Raw genomic sequence first — 17,276 nt, forward strand, 5'->3', positions numbered from 1 at the left:
GATTGGGGCTTGATTTTAAGAAGTGGAAGAGGGGAAGTGCACGCCACAGTCCCATGAGGATCGCCTGGCGTCTTCCCTGCCCCTACGTGGCACAGCGCGAACTCTGCCGTTTCCTCGTGGTGTCTCAGAGGACAACGCAGAGGGAGCTTAATTTCAAGGCAACTGTGAGTAATGGTGGGCAATGTGAAAAATACGATATTAAATTTTAAAAATAAACTATGCTCAGATGAACCATTAAACGCTAACAGATTTCCATGCGCGGGGGCGACTCTTCCCTCGGGAGGTTTACGCTCTGATGGTTTTGGCCGAGGCACTCCATGTTCGGACTTAGTCCACCGAGGACTAAGGCAGGAATGGGTTTTGGAGCGGAAAACCGGGGGTGAAGGAAAAATAGGTCTGTGGACTGCTGAACAGCCACCCCGCTCGCGCCTAGTCAGGAGCGCGGAGAGCTCTCGCAGAAACGGAGAGGCTCGGTAAGGAAGGACCTCCGGGCTGATTTTTGGGGGCCCAGTCGAAAGTCGGCTCCCGGCTTAACCACCTCATAGGAAGGCCCGTGGGTCTGGGGGTCCCCTTGTGCCCCAGCATTTCTGTTCTGCTTGTAACAGGTATTAAGTTTCTCATCTGTCAAATGAGATTGGGAACAACGGTACCTACCTCACGTGGTGTTGTGCAGAGTAAATGAGTTAAGACAGGTAAAACGCTCAGAAAAATGCCTGGCAGAGTAAATGCACGCAATTTAGTGAGCAAGTCGTGGATACCAGACCCTATTTTATGTCTTGGTGGAGATACATAGCTGTGAATAGGAGAGAAGAGACTTTTTGTTTTTTTAGTTTACATTCGATGGGGTGGGGAGAACAGAGATTGAAGGGGAGATTTTGACAAAGACAGGAACGAGATGTGGGAGAGAGCCCTGTGGATATATGGGGGGACTCTAGGGGGGTGGTTAATGTTCAGTAGGAGGGAACGTACTTGGGGAAAAATGTTTCAGTTGGAGGGAAGAGTCAGTACAAAAGCCCTGAGCTGGAGCCTTGGAGGCGCTGAGGATCAAACAGTGAGATGGGGGTGGGGGGCAGTTGACAGAGGGCCTTACAGGCAGCAGGAAGGACCTTGGCAAGGCGGGCTAGAATGCCTGCTTTTGGGAAGGAAGGCACGGGGTAATAGTAAAGCTGCCGTGGGTTATAGCTGCTCAGGTGTGCGAAGGCGGCCAGAATCCCTCCCTCGAGAGCACCTGCTCTCCTGGTCACCTTGCAGACCCGTGCCTGCCTCCGCAGCCATGTTTGGGCTCCTCAGGGTGCTGTGTTGGCTATGCTTCTCCACAACCTGATGACCTTCCTCCAAGGGCTTGGACATAACCCGCCTTCTTGGCACTCCCAGCTGGCTGTCCTGTTACTTTCCCAACACTGAACCTTACTCCTACCCACATGTTTTGTTCCTCCTGTGGTCTTGAGAGACCCTTGCCTTTACCTACCCCAGCATCCAGCTTGCTAACCACTACTCTGACCATACCTGCACCCCCCTGGGTGCCGGGCCCACTGGGGAGATGAGCAGTTTTACGAGCATCTCAGTGTGGAATGTGAGATGTGCTGCGCAAAATCTCCCTGCCCTCAAGAACACTCACTCCTCCACTTTCTACCTCCACTCCCCAAAGATATCATCACTCAATCACACTATTACATTTTTCCCCCTCAAGAAACGTCATTCGGCTCTGTTTCTTGAACTTTGTCCAGGGAACCCCTGTGGAATCAGCATCCCTGAGGTAGGGTGCCAGGAGACCAGGTTTTACACAAACCTGCCAGGTCCCTCACCCCAGCTCAAAGATGGGACCTTTCTGTGCTCCACCCTCCTGGGTCCCTCAGCCCACCTCTGCCAGAGACCTCCCTGCCCTGCCTATGGACCCAGATTTGGGAAAATGACTTTCATGTCCCATGGGCCTCTCCTCACACTGGTATCTACTCTTGAGACCATTCTGGCGGCGCCCCCTCCTATGGGGCCAAGGAGGAATTCAGGTTTTGCCCTGGAGCCCACCAGGAGTAAGCCAGCGAGTCCTGTGAGGACAGGGAAAAATGGAATGTAGTGGACTTTCTGGTCTACTAGACTCCTGCAGGATTCAGGCTTTCCACTTCAAAGTTTTCCTCCAACCACCACCTGGCCTCTCCACTCTTGGAGAGGACTCAGATAGGCCACAATGCCACTGAAGGAAAATCCTGAGCTAAAGGAGGTGTTGCTTCAACCCTGGGGATGGGTACAGGGTGAGGGAAGTGGAGCGGCCTTTTCTGGCCCCGCTCCTGCTGCAGTTGAGCCCCATCCATGCCTGCTTTCCTCAGGCATCCCCTTCAGCTCCCTGCTAGGCGTACAGGTTTGGGGTCCGCCTGGATTCCTTACTCCTCTCCTGGAGGAATCTGTGGATTCATTCCCTGTTAGTAAAGGAAGCTCAGCCCCTTCCAGCAGGGCGATGTCCCTCCAATGCAGGATAGTTTGAGAATCGGCTGTGTGCCTTTCATAACTCAGGCCCCTTCCTTCTCACCTAGGGCATCTTTTTGCCAACCTGCTGAAGGCGCCCATCTGGCCTTTGGGGAAGACTCAAGCTCTCCTGAAAGCTGTCTTCCCACTTCTCCCTGCCATCCATGCCCTGTAGGCAGAACCAGTCCTGGCTGGGCCCACCGCTCCTGGCCCAGAATTTAATGAGGTCTCATCCATTCATCATAGGAGCCCCTGGGCTGCCCCATCTTCCCCCTGTCCCCACAGGCACCACCTCCTTTCCACACAAGGTAAGAATCCCAAGGAAGAAATTGGAGAGGCTCTTCTAAGAAGTGTATCTCACCATTTGTTTTCTGGGAGCCCCCAGGACTTACACTAGAAAGAGCCCCTTAGACTTCCTGCCAGAGGCCCAAGACCTCAAGGAGCAAAGGCCCCCGTCCCCTCCTGCCATCGTTTAAGAGGTAAGACTGTTCTTCCCTTGAATGCTGAGGTGAGGGCTTCTGTCTGTAGTGGGTGAAGGGCTGAGGGAAAGTTGTGCGCCCAGGACCAGAGGGCCTGCTGTCAGCCCTGGGCAGGTGGCTTTGCCTGCTTTATTGTCCCTCTGCAGATTCAGTGTGGTTGGCGCTGGCATGCCCCATACTGTTTTGTGGCTACATTGGCCCTCCTTTGTTCCTCCAGCTCATCAGTTCTCTCCCCCATAGAACACACATTGTTCTGCCTGGAAGGCCCACCATATCTCACCCCCTAGCCCCTTTTCTTAGTTAAATCTAAGCTTCCCTCAGGCTCTGCTCAGGTGGCCAATCTGGGAAGCCTTCTGTGGCCCTCAGATGTAGGTCAGGCTCCTTTACTTCTTGCTGTCATATTGGTGGTGCAGTGTGTCTGGGTCTCATTTGCATCCTTCAGAGCTTTCCTGTCAGTGCACTAAGGACAGAGAGTGGGCTGTTTCTGCTCACATGTTGCACTCCCAGCACCTCGTAGAGGGTTTGGCATGTGGAAGATTCTAATCTTGGTGGCCAGCCCCACAGGCTGAGCAGTTAAGGGCAGGTAGTTAAAGGGAGGGTGTTCCAGACAGAGGGATCAGCTTGAGGAGGAGGTGTGCAAAGGGTTTGCATGTGCAAGTTTAGGGGGGATGGTTTTAAGAGGGTTGGCAGGAAGCCCTAGTCGGGAATCTGGATTTTGTTCTGAAGCCCAGGGTGGTCTCTTTAGGATGATCTCATCTCTCTGCTGCCCAGACTTGATTTTACTGAAAGGCATTTGTTGTCAGAGTGAAGACTAGGTTGGAGGAGTAAGACTAGAAACAAGCCTAGGTCAGAAGCTGGACAGTAGGGTCTGTAAGAGGATCATGGGAGTCTTATGAAGGAAGGGACAGAGGACTGGCTTACAAAGGCCTTAGGAGTGAGGGCTTGAACACCTCTTCCAATACATCTCTACCCTGCCTCCTTCACTCCAGGGTCTAGAATCAGGCCCTGTATATAGAAGCTATTTAATGACCGAGGCCTAAAGAATTAAGTTCAAAAAGGTTGGAGACAAGTAAACATGAGAGTGTAATTACAGGTTCTGTCTATTCCTAGTGAGAGGTGGGGATGTGGCATTAAATCAACAGATCTTACAAAGGAATCACATGCCATTTTTCTTAATGTCTCTTGAAAACGATTCCTTGTCTATCTTAAGCAGAAATCTGAGGTATGTCCTCCAGAAAACCACTAAGGCATTCTATTGGGTCTAACCTGGGAGATGGGACAGTGGGGTTCCCCACACCCTTCGTGCTTTAGCAAATGTGCAGAATCAGAGGCTGTGGAAGTGGGCATGATCTGGGCAGGTACCCGAGGCAGGACTTTAAGAAATGCCAGCAGAAGGCAAGCTTCTGGCTTCTTGTTAAAGGATGTAAAGCAGCATTGGGTGGTAGGGAGAGACAAAAGGTGACTCAGGGTGCCTGTTCTCAGCTTTTTACCAGGAAGAGGATTTCATATGAACCAGGGCTGGGAGATTATGTTGAAATGGAACTTTGAGGCTAGCGAGCTCACTCCAGGATATCCAGGGCTGAGGAGGAGGTAATCTTCCCTGTTCACACTTGGGTTAAATAACCAGAGCCTGCTGAGAAATTCCGTCCTTCGCTATAGGGGAGAGAAGGGATTTTATATGCCAGGAAATGGCAGGCAGAAAGAGGGTGTGACCTCCAGGGATCCAAATAATACTTAAAAAACTGAAACAAACAATTGCCTTATGGCCCTGTTGAAACTGAGAAATAGCTGAAGCGATTGCCTTTTATTACTCAGTTTCTAGGTCTTAATTTCATGTACTGCTTTGTCTGTCACAGTCCTTGATGGCAGTGATATAGGCAGCTCCAATGTTTAAAAAAAAGGTTTGCTGATCCTGCCATCTGTGTGCCAAGAGCTGGGAGAAGTGGGATCGTATCAGTTAATTCACTGCTGCTAAGACTACATTCAATAAAATTCCAGCTAGGTGAAGCTATTCTTCCACTGAGCTTTTCTAAACATCCGTGCCAGGCACTGTCTATCAGGCCCAAGTGAAGCTAGTAATGGCACATCTCTGGATGTGACCACTTTCACTGAGTCTAGACCAGTGGTTCTCAACCAGGGATGTTTTTGCACCCCACTCCCCAAGACATTTGGCAGTGTCTGGAGACATCTGTGATTGTCACAGCTGGTGGAGGAATGCTACAGACGTCTAGCGAAGAGAGTCAAGGGATGCTGCTAAGCATCTCTAAAAGCGTAGGACATCCCCCTGCCCCTCCACCCCAAAACACACCTCAAGCAAAGAATTACCTCACTCAAAATGTCAATAGCACTGAGGTTGAGAAACTCTGGTCTAGACCACAACATGGATCAGTTTTTATGCCAAGACTAATCATGAGGTCCAGGCTCAGTAGGGTAGTAAGTAAGGCTAGCAAGTGTCTGATAAATTGGGAAAGAAAAAAACTAGGAGTCAGTGGAACAGTGGCCTCCATAAGGAGATGAAGGGCAGGTATAACTAGAGTGTGTTTAACTGCACTAGAATGCTAAGAGCTAAGGTTACGGTGCAATTGGAGCTGAGTATTTCAGATGTGTAGCAAGTCTGTGTGAAGATGAGGTCCAGGGTACAGCCACTGAAGAGGAGAGGAGCAAGTTTAAACAGTTTATCTGACTTGGGATACAGCGGTCAACAGCTACACCCAGTGGGGAAGACATTCAGTAAACAGATGAGCATCTGGTGGATATGGATATATACATATATATATATATATGTTTTCCTCCATGTTTTTGTAACCCACACCTTTACTTTCCATATACCTTAATATCTCATATTCTCCCTCCTTCAGTGTTATTTAACATTTCAAAATTAAGTTTCATGACTAAAATTAATCAAAGCAATGGGAGTTTTAGAAGGCAAGAAATTTATTCAGATGATGTAATAACCATGTCATTGTTAAGCCTTAACTTTTCTTTCTTGGGTGGTGCAGAAGATGCAGCAAAATACAAGCTGCTTTGACAATCCTCTTGCAGTTTTTTCTCCGTAGATAGTTATACCAAAAAAACAAAAAAGAGAGAGAGAAAAGCTTTAAGCTGTAAGGAGAAAGTAGAATAACGAAATGGATTAAAATCTTCTTATCTGTTTATAGACATTGTACATCCCAATTTCTCTAGAGTATTTATCTTGAAGTCTCTGGTCAAAACAGTCAAGACTTTGAATTCCACCAGCTCCACGTGAAGTTCTCCCAGTGAGGATTTAACATCATTGTGAAACACATTCTTCCCAAAAGCTGCCACAGGTAGGTTTTAAGAACAAGGTCAAGAACATATCACCCAAAATAGTTTTGGATTTTTTTTTTTCTCCTGGAAATAATATTCATCAATCTGGTTCTCGAAAGGTCGGCCAGGAATATTAAGACATTTTTAGTATGAGTTTGCTATCTGTAGCTGTCTTTTTGGCAAGTGCTTAGCATATTTCATAACGAGCAATGATGTTGGTATTTGCTTCTTGACATTTCAGGGTCAGGGTATTTTAAGCTTCAAAGTGTTAAATTCTACTGAAAGTTTTAGTTTTTGAAATTTTAAAGTAGAGATTCTTTTTCATTGGTGCTCCAAGATCAGCTGTTCTGTCCATAAATTCAGCTGAATTAAGCTGACAACCAAGGAACTTCAGTATGTGACAGAAAACACTGAACAGCATTGAGATCTTCAAAAACCAACGCAAACTGGGATCAAATGTACTGTTTTTCACAACAGTTATGCTGACAGCAAGGCTGAAGATTTCCAGTACATTACGGGCAGACTGATGGAAGTCAATGCTTGGGGGTGACTGCTGCAGCACATCTTGAATGCCAGTTTTCTTCAATTTTTGACAAAAACCCAGATCTAAAACATGCCATTACTGTAGCACCACCAACATAGACTCCTGTAACTTTTCCTACAACTCAGTTCACTTGATACAACTTCAAAAAATACTTTCTTTAGTGGTCAAGTACTCGGCTTAGTGAAAATAGCACATCCACAGTTTTTAAAGCCTTAATCTGAACATAAGCAAAGCACAATTTTCTTCATCAGCAGATTCATCTCAACTAATAGCAAAGAAGGATGAGCTGATGTTTTTTAAAACCTGACATTTGATGTGCTCAGTCAATCAGTTCAGACACAGAAGTAGATGAAGAAATTCTGGAGTTCAGTTTCCTCTCAAAGTTGTGGCAGTACCCGGAATGCAAGACTTCGTAAGTTTCTCCATTTTTTTCTCCTTTGCAATTAAAAGGGCTATTTAATAATAAGCTTTCATGGCCTTCGAAGATTCCTGTTAATACTCCCATACTGTCCAATCTTAAAACTGCAGAGAATTGTGCTTTGCAGAACACTCCACTGTTGTTAGTGGCACACATTTAACAGTGTTTGGCATGTGTCACTGCCCATCACTTTCAGATAAGTGAAAAAGCTGACCCTATCTTCTGCATCATACATGACTATATACTTAATATAAGCCTCAAACATTTTTTTGGCTGCCATCTTTAGCTACCTCAAAGGAGAAAACAGAAAAACAAGGAGTAATGATGCTGGAAGCATCTGGTCCCTTTTGCAGAGCGACGAAGATTTTATTGCCCTATATTGGCGGCAGTGGGTGGCCAGGCAATACAGGCATCCAGTTATGCCTGAGCCTCAATAAGTGAAATGTTTTTTCATTTTCTTTTTATACACCTGTCTGCCGCCTAAAACCTGACACCATTTAATGGTGCCCTCACTCAGTCTAAATGATCTTACTTTCATAATCCTCTGATTCTAGCTTGAAGAGCCAAGGAGAACTCTAACTCATGGGATGGATAAAATGGAAGATGTAAATAAGTAAAAGTTTTCGGAGCTAAAAAGCCTCTTCTTATACAAAACTAAACTTTAAAAACATTGACCTCAAAACAATGTAACTGTCCTGGATATGCAACAGAAATAGCAGTATAAATGGCACCATATCCACCACAAACATCTCTGGGTACCCAACCTGTCATACACCTCATTGATTATAGGCTTTACTCTGAATGCTTCTTACTCTACTTTCTCTGTGTTCCTACCAGCCAAGGAATTCTTTCCAATTTATTTCCTATATTAAGAAAAATTAAATATTTTTTCTTTTTAACATTATAATACTAAATCTGATTTTATAAACTGTAACTCTCCCCATACCCTGCAATGCTGATATAATGTGGTGTGGGGGGGAGAATGCCGTTCTTTCCTGTTCCTGAGAATCACTGACCTATTCCTTGAGCCCGTGAGTAACAACTCCCTAAAACAGCATAGTCCCTAAAACCAAAAAACCTTGGTCACCTCCAAAGCAGATTAAAATTTTGTTGAATTAGTAGCTGACAAGAGAGAATTTAATGTAACGAGAACTGTGCAGTGGATAATGTATAGCATATTAAATAAACCTTTATACAAAAATAGTTCCATATAGTGTTAACTATTCTGGTGAGAGTTTTGTTTAGTAAGATTCTAAATTATGGTACTATAACATGCATGTCTGTTTACCAATGAAAGGAAGTGACAAAACCATGAACTATGTATAAAGAATGAAAGAATATGTCAGTTACTATCGGTTTATAGATAACTTTGACAAAATAACAATATTTACATCTTCAGTGTAATTCCTGTATTGGGCAGCACCATATACCTAAGTTCTGGTATATGTTTGAAAATAAAAGTTTTATTTTCTTTTAAATATTATGTATTTTGGAAAGGATTATCCTCTATTTAACTTGGTTTTGCTGTTTATACTTACTAATGTGTAACTTCTCCGGTTCCAAGTGGGTGTTTCTGGCCTCTCCTCATGAAGAAACTACCTCTTTTCTCTTGTCTAAATTGACGTTCAATTAAAATCTTGGTTTCAAAATCCTTTCTAGAAAATCCTAGCGGAGGAATGGAAGGACACCTCCTCCCCTCAGCTTCAAAGTCCTAAAACCCAGAAGAATAGGGCATATTTTCTAACATAAGGCAAACTTAATTATGACCCTGGGGTACTAAAGTTTATCCTTATAGTCATATTAATATGATGGACTTCGCAGTGGTTTGTAGTTAAGATATGTGTCTTAACTGTGCACTTACCAATAGTGACTGCGAAATGGGGGTGATAATATCTAGTATATAATGCCTGCAGAGCAGTGTTCTGTTTGTGTTTTGACTGCAACTCAGAGTAAGCAGTACACTTTACTTTGAGACCAAGTATACACCTGTGTACATATAATTTAAAAGTTTCATAAAACAATACTTACCCTTACTATGATCCCATGCATTCTGCTATTTTCTGTTTCATTTAGAAATAATGCTGGGGGCATAACCCATTTATTTTTTGGCCAACTAATTGGTCAAAACCCACAGTTTGAAAACTGCTGTAGGAGAATATGAGAAAATACATTTTATAAACTGTAAAGCCCTACTGAGTCATGAGCAGCTGCTACTAAATATACAATTAAGAATTTTACAGGCCTGAAGACAACCTCTCCTTCCTTGGGTCCTGCTAGGAGTCACATCCACCTAGGCTTTTTCACATTGAGACATTTCTCTAATAGTCAGATCAAGGCTAGAAAGCAAGGCATTAACCAAATCAGAACCCAAAGAAATTAAAGGAAATTAGGAGAAAGTCAAAGAAACAAACATCTCTTTAGTGCCGTATGGTTTATAAAATACTTTCATGTATATGATCTCTTTCAATCTTAACAAGCCTAGGGAAAAAGTAAAGCTAAGAGGGTAAGACTTGCCCAGGATTAGACAGTAAATGGCAGAGCCAGGTCATCTGATCCTAAATCCTTTACTCCTTCCACTACGTTAAAATACCAGGAAAGGAAAGTGATCAGGACAGGAGGTTTATTCTGATCCATCAAGGATGTTTATGTCTTCTGCCTTTCTCTACAGGGGAAATGGACCCTACTGAAAGTGAGGAAGCAACCCCCGACTTTAGGAGGGAGGTGTGTCCAGTTGCTCTTATTAGTCCAAGACTCACACCTGGCATTTTGGTCTAATACTAGTTCTCTGTTTTGCCATTGCTTGTGCTGAACTCCTAAATGTCTATCATCTACAAGTACTGTGGTTTTCCATTCCTGTGTATTAAGGTTCCTAGTGTCCTAGCCAGGTATGGATTCAGGACGCACACCAGAAGGAAATTTAAGTACTAGGGGGTCTGTCACTTACACCCCCTTATACTTGGGCAGACTGAAAGGGAGTAACAACAGTGGCAGCTCCAGGTTGCTGTCGTAGTATCTTTGCTCAGCTTCCTCTGGGGAAGCCAGTTGCCTCAGCCAATGTCTCCTTTGTCCATATATGCCCATCTCTCTCCACCATGCCCCCCATCCCTTAAAAATAAGAGGTTCAACTACCCAGTGCCCATCTCTCCCAGCTCCCCTTGTTTCTTCTCCACTCCCTTCAAATCCCCGTATTCCCTCATGCTGCTCACCTTGTACTCCTGCACCACTTCCTCCAGTGGCACCACACTGTGCTGTCTGTGGCTCCTGGATTCTCGACACACCACACGGATAGCCTCTTTGTCCACCTCACAGAAGTGCTTGAAGGCTTCTTGGTGTTTGGAGCAGATGCCCTGATCATTTCCCTGGCTCCCTTTATTAGGAGTGGGGCACATCTGGCGAATTATCTGGACCACGTTGGCCAGCTACAAGTTGGGACGAAAGCTGCGACGGGTAAAGCTCTTGAGGCACCGGGGGCAGGTGAACAGCCATGGAGGGGCCGGGGGAGGAGGCAGGTGGGTGTCGATACAGCTCTTTATCGTCCTCATCGTATTCTTCCAATGTCTCCTCTTCTTCGGGGTAGACGTCAATTCTCAGGTCATGTCTCAAGCCTCCCAGGTAACAGTCTATATTCCTCCTCTTCTTCCTCCTGGCCCCACACATAATCCATGTCCCAATTCCTTATGCCACCGTCACCGACCCAGAGTTCATCATCCTCTTGGTCCTCGAACAACAACTTGTCAGCATTCCCCCGGTATAAAACTTCTCGAATGGGATCGTCCCATACACCGACAGCCCCCACCGCCTCGTGGTCCTCCTCGTTCTCCCATTCATCTTCCTCTACGTCCCTGTCTTCCTCGTCATCTTCCTTGCCCCACAGCTGGGTCACACACCCTCTGCACAAGTTGTGCCCGCAGCCAATGGACACGGGATCCTTCAAGTAATCCAGGCAGATGGCGCACACCGCTTCCTGCTGAAGGGTCTGCGTGGGGTTGGGGGTAGAGGCATAGCCAGTCATTTTAACGAGCTGCCGACCAGTGTGGATCAGAGCTGAGGAGCGGGGGACGCGCCCCAGAGCTGTCCCCAACCCTGCTCTCCCTCCTCGGGCCCTCAGAGAAGCCTTGCTCCTCTCAGCCTCTTCCCAGCTTTAGGAGCGAAGGCCCCAGGCCTGGACTCTGAGGACAGTGAGGGGCAGAACCAAGCTGCAGTCCCCACTTCCCTTAGCTACTCAGCTTGCAAACTCAGGTCCCACTACTTTCTCGCCTCCCTCCAGGTTTGCCTGACCTGGCGGCGCCCTCCTCAAAAGCCGGCGCTCCTCACACAGCCCGAGGCGACGGAAAATGACGTAGGCGCGCTAACCCACACTCGGGAGGGGGCGGACTGGGCTGACGGAGGATTAAGTCTCTATGGTGCCCCAGGCGCAGGGCCCGCCGGAGCCCCTGCTTCCCATTTAGCCACCCCAGAGAGGAAAGACAGCCTGGTGAGAATGGGCGCAGGTGGGGAGAGAATCAATTTCAGCCACTGAGCGCTCTAATCAGCCACACCCAGAGGGCCCAGCAGCTACTCAGGAGAGCCGGTATCCCGAAGGGAGGCAGAAGAGTGGGGAGCCGTGCGGCCACTCTCTTGTGCGTTCGTGTACTTCCGGCCCTTCTACCCAGAGGCCTGTGTGGTAGGGAGGACTCCTTTCCCGCGGCGGCGCTCGGGGCCGTGGTCTGTAGGAACCCGGCGGGGTCGAGCTCCCAGTGCTGCAGAGCGGTGGTGAGGTTTAAGAATATCGCGTGGAGACTTGGGTGTTTCCAGCTTGCCACTTCAAACCAATTCTCTTTTTCCCTGTTACCTACATTCAGACGCCCCAGATGCCTCAGACTCAGCATGACCTACACCGACTTCTGTACATCCTTTCGCCTCCATCCATAATCTTTCCATTTACTCACCTATTTATGTATGCATGCATGCATCCCTCCACCCACCCAACTATATATTCATTTTTCACCCATCCACCTACCCGTCCAACTATCATATGCATGCATAACCCATCCATTCATTTATCCATCCACGTTACAGGAACAACAACAACAACAACAAAAAGTAAGACATGATGAGTTCCTTCAAGGACTACAGAGTTACAGATGTGTGGTCATCCTTCACCCGAAATTTTACAAGTTTTTTTTTTCTTTTTTTCTTGTTATACTTGACCCTCAATGAGAAGTACATTGCACGTATTGATTCAGAACATCTTGCACATATGTGACAAACAAAACTTGGGAAAATTGTTCTTTCCCTTCAAGTCACACTTTTCCCATTCAAATCACCCTGATAGATTCTATTTTACTTCCGTAAGATGCTGTTCAAGCCCCACTGGAGTGATTGCACCCACAACTAATTGGTCACTTTGGTTTGAGGAAATCCACCTCCCCTAATGGAAACTTCAGCAAACCCTGAAGCCCTTCCTTTGGGCCCCAGCTTGAACTGTAAGTCCCACAGAGTCAGAATCGTAAATATGCTGTTAAACATTGTACACACAGTTCCTCTATCATACTGCTGAGCATACAGTGAGTACTCCTTACATATCTGCTGAGTAAATAAATGAAACCCAACAAATTGCTACCATCAAGTCCTGCTGATTTTTTTTATCTCCTCAAATATACTCCTTTTCTAGCTCTGTCCCTGCCAGCCTTTATCTGACCTGTCACCTTCCAAATGAACAAAAAGTTTCCTGAAGGGTCACTTGCTCTCATTTCAGTCCGTCTTTCAGCCACCAGTACCATCCACCTGAAATGAAAGTGTGACACAAGCTGTTGCCTCACTGTCTTTGTTCTCCCACCTAGAAGACTCTCTCCTCACTGCTTCACCTGGATGTAATTCCTAATGATCCTTCAGATCTCTGCCCAGGCACCATCTCCTGAAGGAGACTCTCAGGATGGCACCCAGGCTGTGTTCAGACCCCAACTCTGCCACTCACTCTCTGTGTGAACTTGGATTAGTTTCTTAACCATCCCTGTGCTGCTGTTTTCTCACCGGCGACATAAAGATGATAGTAGCACACACATGGATTGTTGTGAAGTCAGATTGACATCTGTAAAGTGGTTGGTACAGTGTCCCCTGGGGTTATCTTTGCCACTATATTCTCTCCTGTAGTAGATAAGGCTTAGAAGAAGCTCCCTCATCTCCTATTCTCTCCCACTTTGAGGGTCAAGTGATTGGAACCCTGTGACGAGAAATAATCCACCGTGTGTCACCCTAGTGGTTCTGAGAGTCTTATGTCTGGAGAGGGAGAGAGTTGCAACCCAGGCCTGACCCGCCTAAGGTGGATCACCTATTGGTGATGTTCATTTGTTAGAAAACTAACAAGTAAACTCCCATATACAATCTGGGAGCCTTCCTGAAGGTCTTGCCTGACCTGGAGAAGACACAGAGGTCAATCTGAGCAACAAGAACAGGAGCTGAGCTTCAAGGCTGGAATACTCCCCCATCTCTGAATGCAGGTTCTGCCCTGTACATGGAAGAGGGTGGGCATACAAGCTGGGAAGCAGACCAAGAGAAGAGGGGGCTGCTTATAAAAGCAAGTTCCTGCTTGCCCCCGGGAGCTGAGCCCAACTGGGAAGGACAGCTGGAGAAAGAGCAAGGGGAGAGTGAGTGGAAGAAGATGGTGAGAAAAGACTGGAGAGAGCCTCCTGAAGGAAACGGTGAGACTTAAAAGGAACACAGAGTGGACACCCATCCTCAAGAATACCTAGGTAAATGAAGACCTCTAACGTTCAATGCCTATTTTCTTTTATCTTCCTTTTCTTCTAAATTACCTCTCCTCAAATCCAAGTGGCAGCTAGGAGAGGGACTTTGTTAAGATTCCCTCACACTGTTGTGAAGCTTAGCTGATATTTTCCAGGGTACATGGAAGGCTTGGTTTTAAGCCCTCTTGCAACCGCCACAGCCCCAGGACCAGGCACACTCTCCTATTCACAGGAGGACTGCTAGCCTTCTCCTGAACTCAGCTGGGAACTGTGGGTTATTGGAGAAGGCCATTTGGCACTCACAGGGCCTCAGGTGCCACTGTCCCAGGGGCACTGGTGGTAGTTGGCAGTGCATTTTTCTCAGGACTGTCTGATTTCAGAACATCTATCCATGGAAACTCATATCAGCCTTTTTAGGCTAGAGAATCCCTTACAAGAGTTCAACAGCAGATGATTAAATTCCAGTTTATGGTGAGGAGGCAAGAATTTGTCACACGAGGGACCACTTATCAGAGGTACCAGAGAAGCAGTCTAGCATGGGCTAGGTCCCACAGGGGTTGGCAGATCTGGCCCTCGATTTCTTTTTGTAAGGCCCAAAAGCTAAGAACAATTTTAAAGTTTCAAAAGGGTTGTAAAAAAAAGAAGAAAAACAAAGGTGAATATTCAGACAGAGACTGTGGCCAGAAAAGTGTAAAATATATTTACTACCTGACACTTTACAGGAAAAGTTTACTGATTTCTGGGCTAGGAGGCTGGAATGGACGACCTCCAGAAGGTCTTCTGATGTTACAATTCTGACTTGTGTCTCCGCTCTGGGTACAAGACTCAGGCTTGTCCCCCACACCCTGGTGCTCTCCCCTGCAGTCAGATTCCAGAGATCCTGGCTGGACAGAGTGAGTGTGACCAGTGGGTCAGGCCCAGCTTCTCCTCCGCCCCCTCTGCGGCGCAGATGGCTCTGGCTTCCTAGGTCTCTTCCCTGTCCTGGACTCAGCTTCGGCACGTGGCTCTGGCAGCATGGAGGGGCCAGGCTGAGGGTCAGACCTTTAGCAGAGACAGCCGGCAGGCTGATTCCCTCTTCCCTGGCTGTCTGCTTTGAGGTGACGCTCTGTGGTCCCTCCATCTTGGCTCTTACTATTCAGCTATGTAGCAGCAAGGAGAGGTTAAAAAGACACCAGTCTGATTTCAGAACATGCCTGTGCCCTTGGTTATTCTGCTTCCACCCTGGTCTGTGAACTTCTCCAGGAAGTTAGAGGTTAAAAAAAAAGACCAGCCAAGGACAGGGTCTTCGTGTTGGCCTTTGTAATGTGTGCCTATCTGGCTTTCAGATGTGTCCTGCATTCCTCATCATGGTATCCAGGGCTGGAATGTCCAGGTCTCAGAGAGTTCTAGGAGGCTTCAGGGAGGGCAGGTGTGGCTGTAACAGTGAGGGTGACTCAGGGAGTGAGGCTGTGTTGAAGATGGCTTGTAAGAAAGCCTTGCCGTTTGGAGAATATGGATTCTAATGTTACTGGTTGGATACCCACGATTCATTATTATTCATTAATGAATTCTTTCATTCATTTGACACATAATCACAAAGCATCCAACTCGAGCCAGGCCACACTGAGAAGAGAATTCTGCTCTGAATGTGGCAGCCCCCTCAAAAGTTGTGGTTTGGTATAATTGCTGCTGAAGCAAGCCCGAAAAAAAGTTATGGTATGGGACAAGACTCCCAGGTGAGTGGTTAGTAGGTGAGATTTGTGCAGATGAGGGTGGGAGTGGTATCCAGGTGACCTGAGGACTAGAAGTCTGTCTGATTTAGCATTCCACCCACAGAGCGAGAGAAGGGTAGGTGGGTGGGTCTGCGGGTGGAGATCCCACAGTTCTGAGCCACAGCCAGCCTGGTCTGGCTGACAGAGGGAAGCAGTTCCCAGAAGAGGCCTGTGGCCACTGCCCTCAAGACACAGATTCAGAGCCCTGCTGGGTAGAAAGGCTGTGCCCTCAGGTCGGTGATTTGAGAGAAGCTGCTGTCCTTTCCCTGCCAGATTCGCACGCCCCTTCTCTGCTTCCAAGGGCGCTCCGAGCCCTCCTTGCTTGCCTTCCTGCCTCTGTCCACTCCTGAGACTCTGGTTGCCATTGGGGGCACCAAGGGGAACGCTCAGGGGTAAGATAAACTTCCCTCTGCATTGCTCTCTGTCCCTTCACAAGTTTCTCTTCTGGCAGGCGTGGCTGAGGAAGGAACCCAGGAGAGGGGCAGGCTTCCAGGCTAGTCCTGCCTGTCCCAGAGCCCCAAACTTTGGCTGAGAGTACTGACCAGCTGCTTCTAAGCAAGGAAACAAACACAGGAGTGGGAACAAGGCCTGGGTGAGGGGGGCCTGCCACACTTTCCGGGCCTGTTCGTCCCCTCTGTGGAATTAGACTCAGGCTCTCCCTGGGCTCACCTCCTACCTGGCTGTGGGGTGCTAGCTGAATCATGTTCTTTGCTTCAGTTTTTGCAGGTACACTGGACTCAGACCAATATGTGTTGGGGTGCGGGTGGGAGGTAAGAGAGAGAGAGCTCATGGCCTGGACAGGAAGGACTGTAACATGAGAGGCTGAAAGACCTCAGCAGAGGGAAGCAGCACGATGGGGGCGGGGGTGGTTAGTGAGAGGGTCAAATTTTCAGGGGCTGGTAGAGATGCTTGAGGAGCCCTTTTGGTCTAAAATGCATTTCATGGTTCTATGGGCAAAGCACTGAACTTCGCCTCTAAGGGAACTATGATATACACAAAATAAAGTTGAAGTTGCCCCATTGCCAAGGATCTCACAGTCCAGTTATGGAGCAGACACTTCCTGAAGGTCAGGACGGTGGTGCCGTTGGCAGTGTCAAGGCTGGTAGATTCTGCCTGGTGTGTGAAGCCGGGGTGGGGGCTGTTCCAGCAGGGGTTAGTAGGGCTCAGGAAAGAGGAGGAAGCCCCCGCTACCTCCAGGCCAGGGTAGGCAGTGTAGCGGCTGTCTCCGCTCCTTGGTCATTTCTGTCTACCAGCCTCCTGGTCCCAGAGCCCCAGGTTTCCCTGCAGATGTCATGTTCTGGTAAGAAGGCAGGAGGCTGGGTGGACAGGGGGTGAGAAAAGCCAGCAGGAAAAGGCAGTGTGCTGCAGAAACAAGGGTTTGCTGACGGATATTCAGGACAGGGGTAGACAGCTCGGCTCTTGCCTTCAGGCAATTTCTAAACCAAGTAGCCGATGAGGAAAACAGAAAAGGGAAATGACTGTAGCCTTTGGGTGGCAGGTGGCGGGGGCCTGGCTGCTGTCCTGTAGGGGCCGTCAAACTATACCAGTCCCTGGCCTCTCTGCCCCTTTTCCTCATCTGGAGAGATGGTCCACCAATCCCACAGTCCCAGA

General features: G+C 47.6%; 1 protein-coding gene and 1 long non-coding RNA gene across 2 annotated transcripts; one reads left to right on the forward strand and one right to left on the reverse strand.

Annotated features, from left to right (window-relative positions):
- The first annotated feature begins 191 nt into the window (after positions 1-191).
- LOC141577120 (uncharacterized) lies at positions 192-8,672 on the forward strand. The gene is made up of 2 exons (XR_012505733.1): positions 192-2,939; positions 6,098-8,672. It is a non-coding gene; the product is annotated as an uncharacterized LOC141577120 (long non-coding RNA).
- TRIM52 (tripartite motif containing 52) lies at positions 5,852-11,525 on the reverse strand. The gene is given in 4 exon segments (XM_074361056.1): positions 5,852-9,334; positions 10,396-10,708; positions 10,710-10,811; positions 10,813-11,525. Coding segments are annotated over 4 exon segments (828 nt in total). The 5' UTR covers positions 11,202-11,525; the 3' UTR covers positions 5,852-9,310.
- Between the last annotated feature and the right edge of the window lie 5,751 nt (positions 11,526-17,276).

The sequence above is a fragment of the Camelus bactrianus genome, chromosome 3 (assembly GCF_048773025.1).
Source record: "Camelus bactrianus isolate YW-2024 breed Bactrian camel chromosome 3, ASM4877302v1, whole genome shotgun sequence".
In the NCBI taxonomy this organism is placed as follows: domain Eukaryota; kingdom Metazoa; phylum Chordata; class Mammalia; order Artiodactyla; family Camelidae; genus Camelus; species Camelus bactrianus.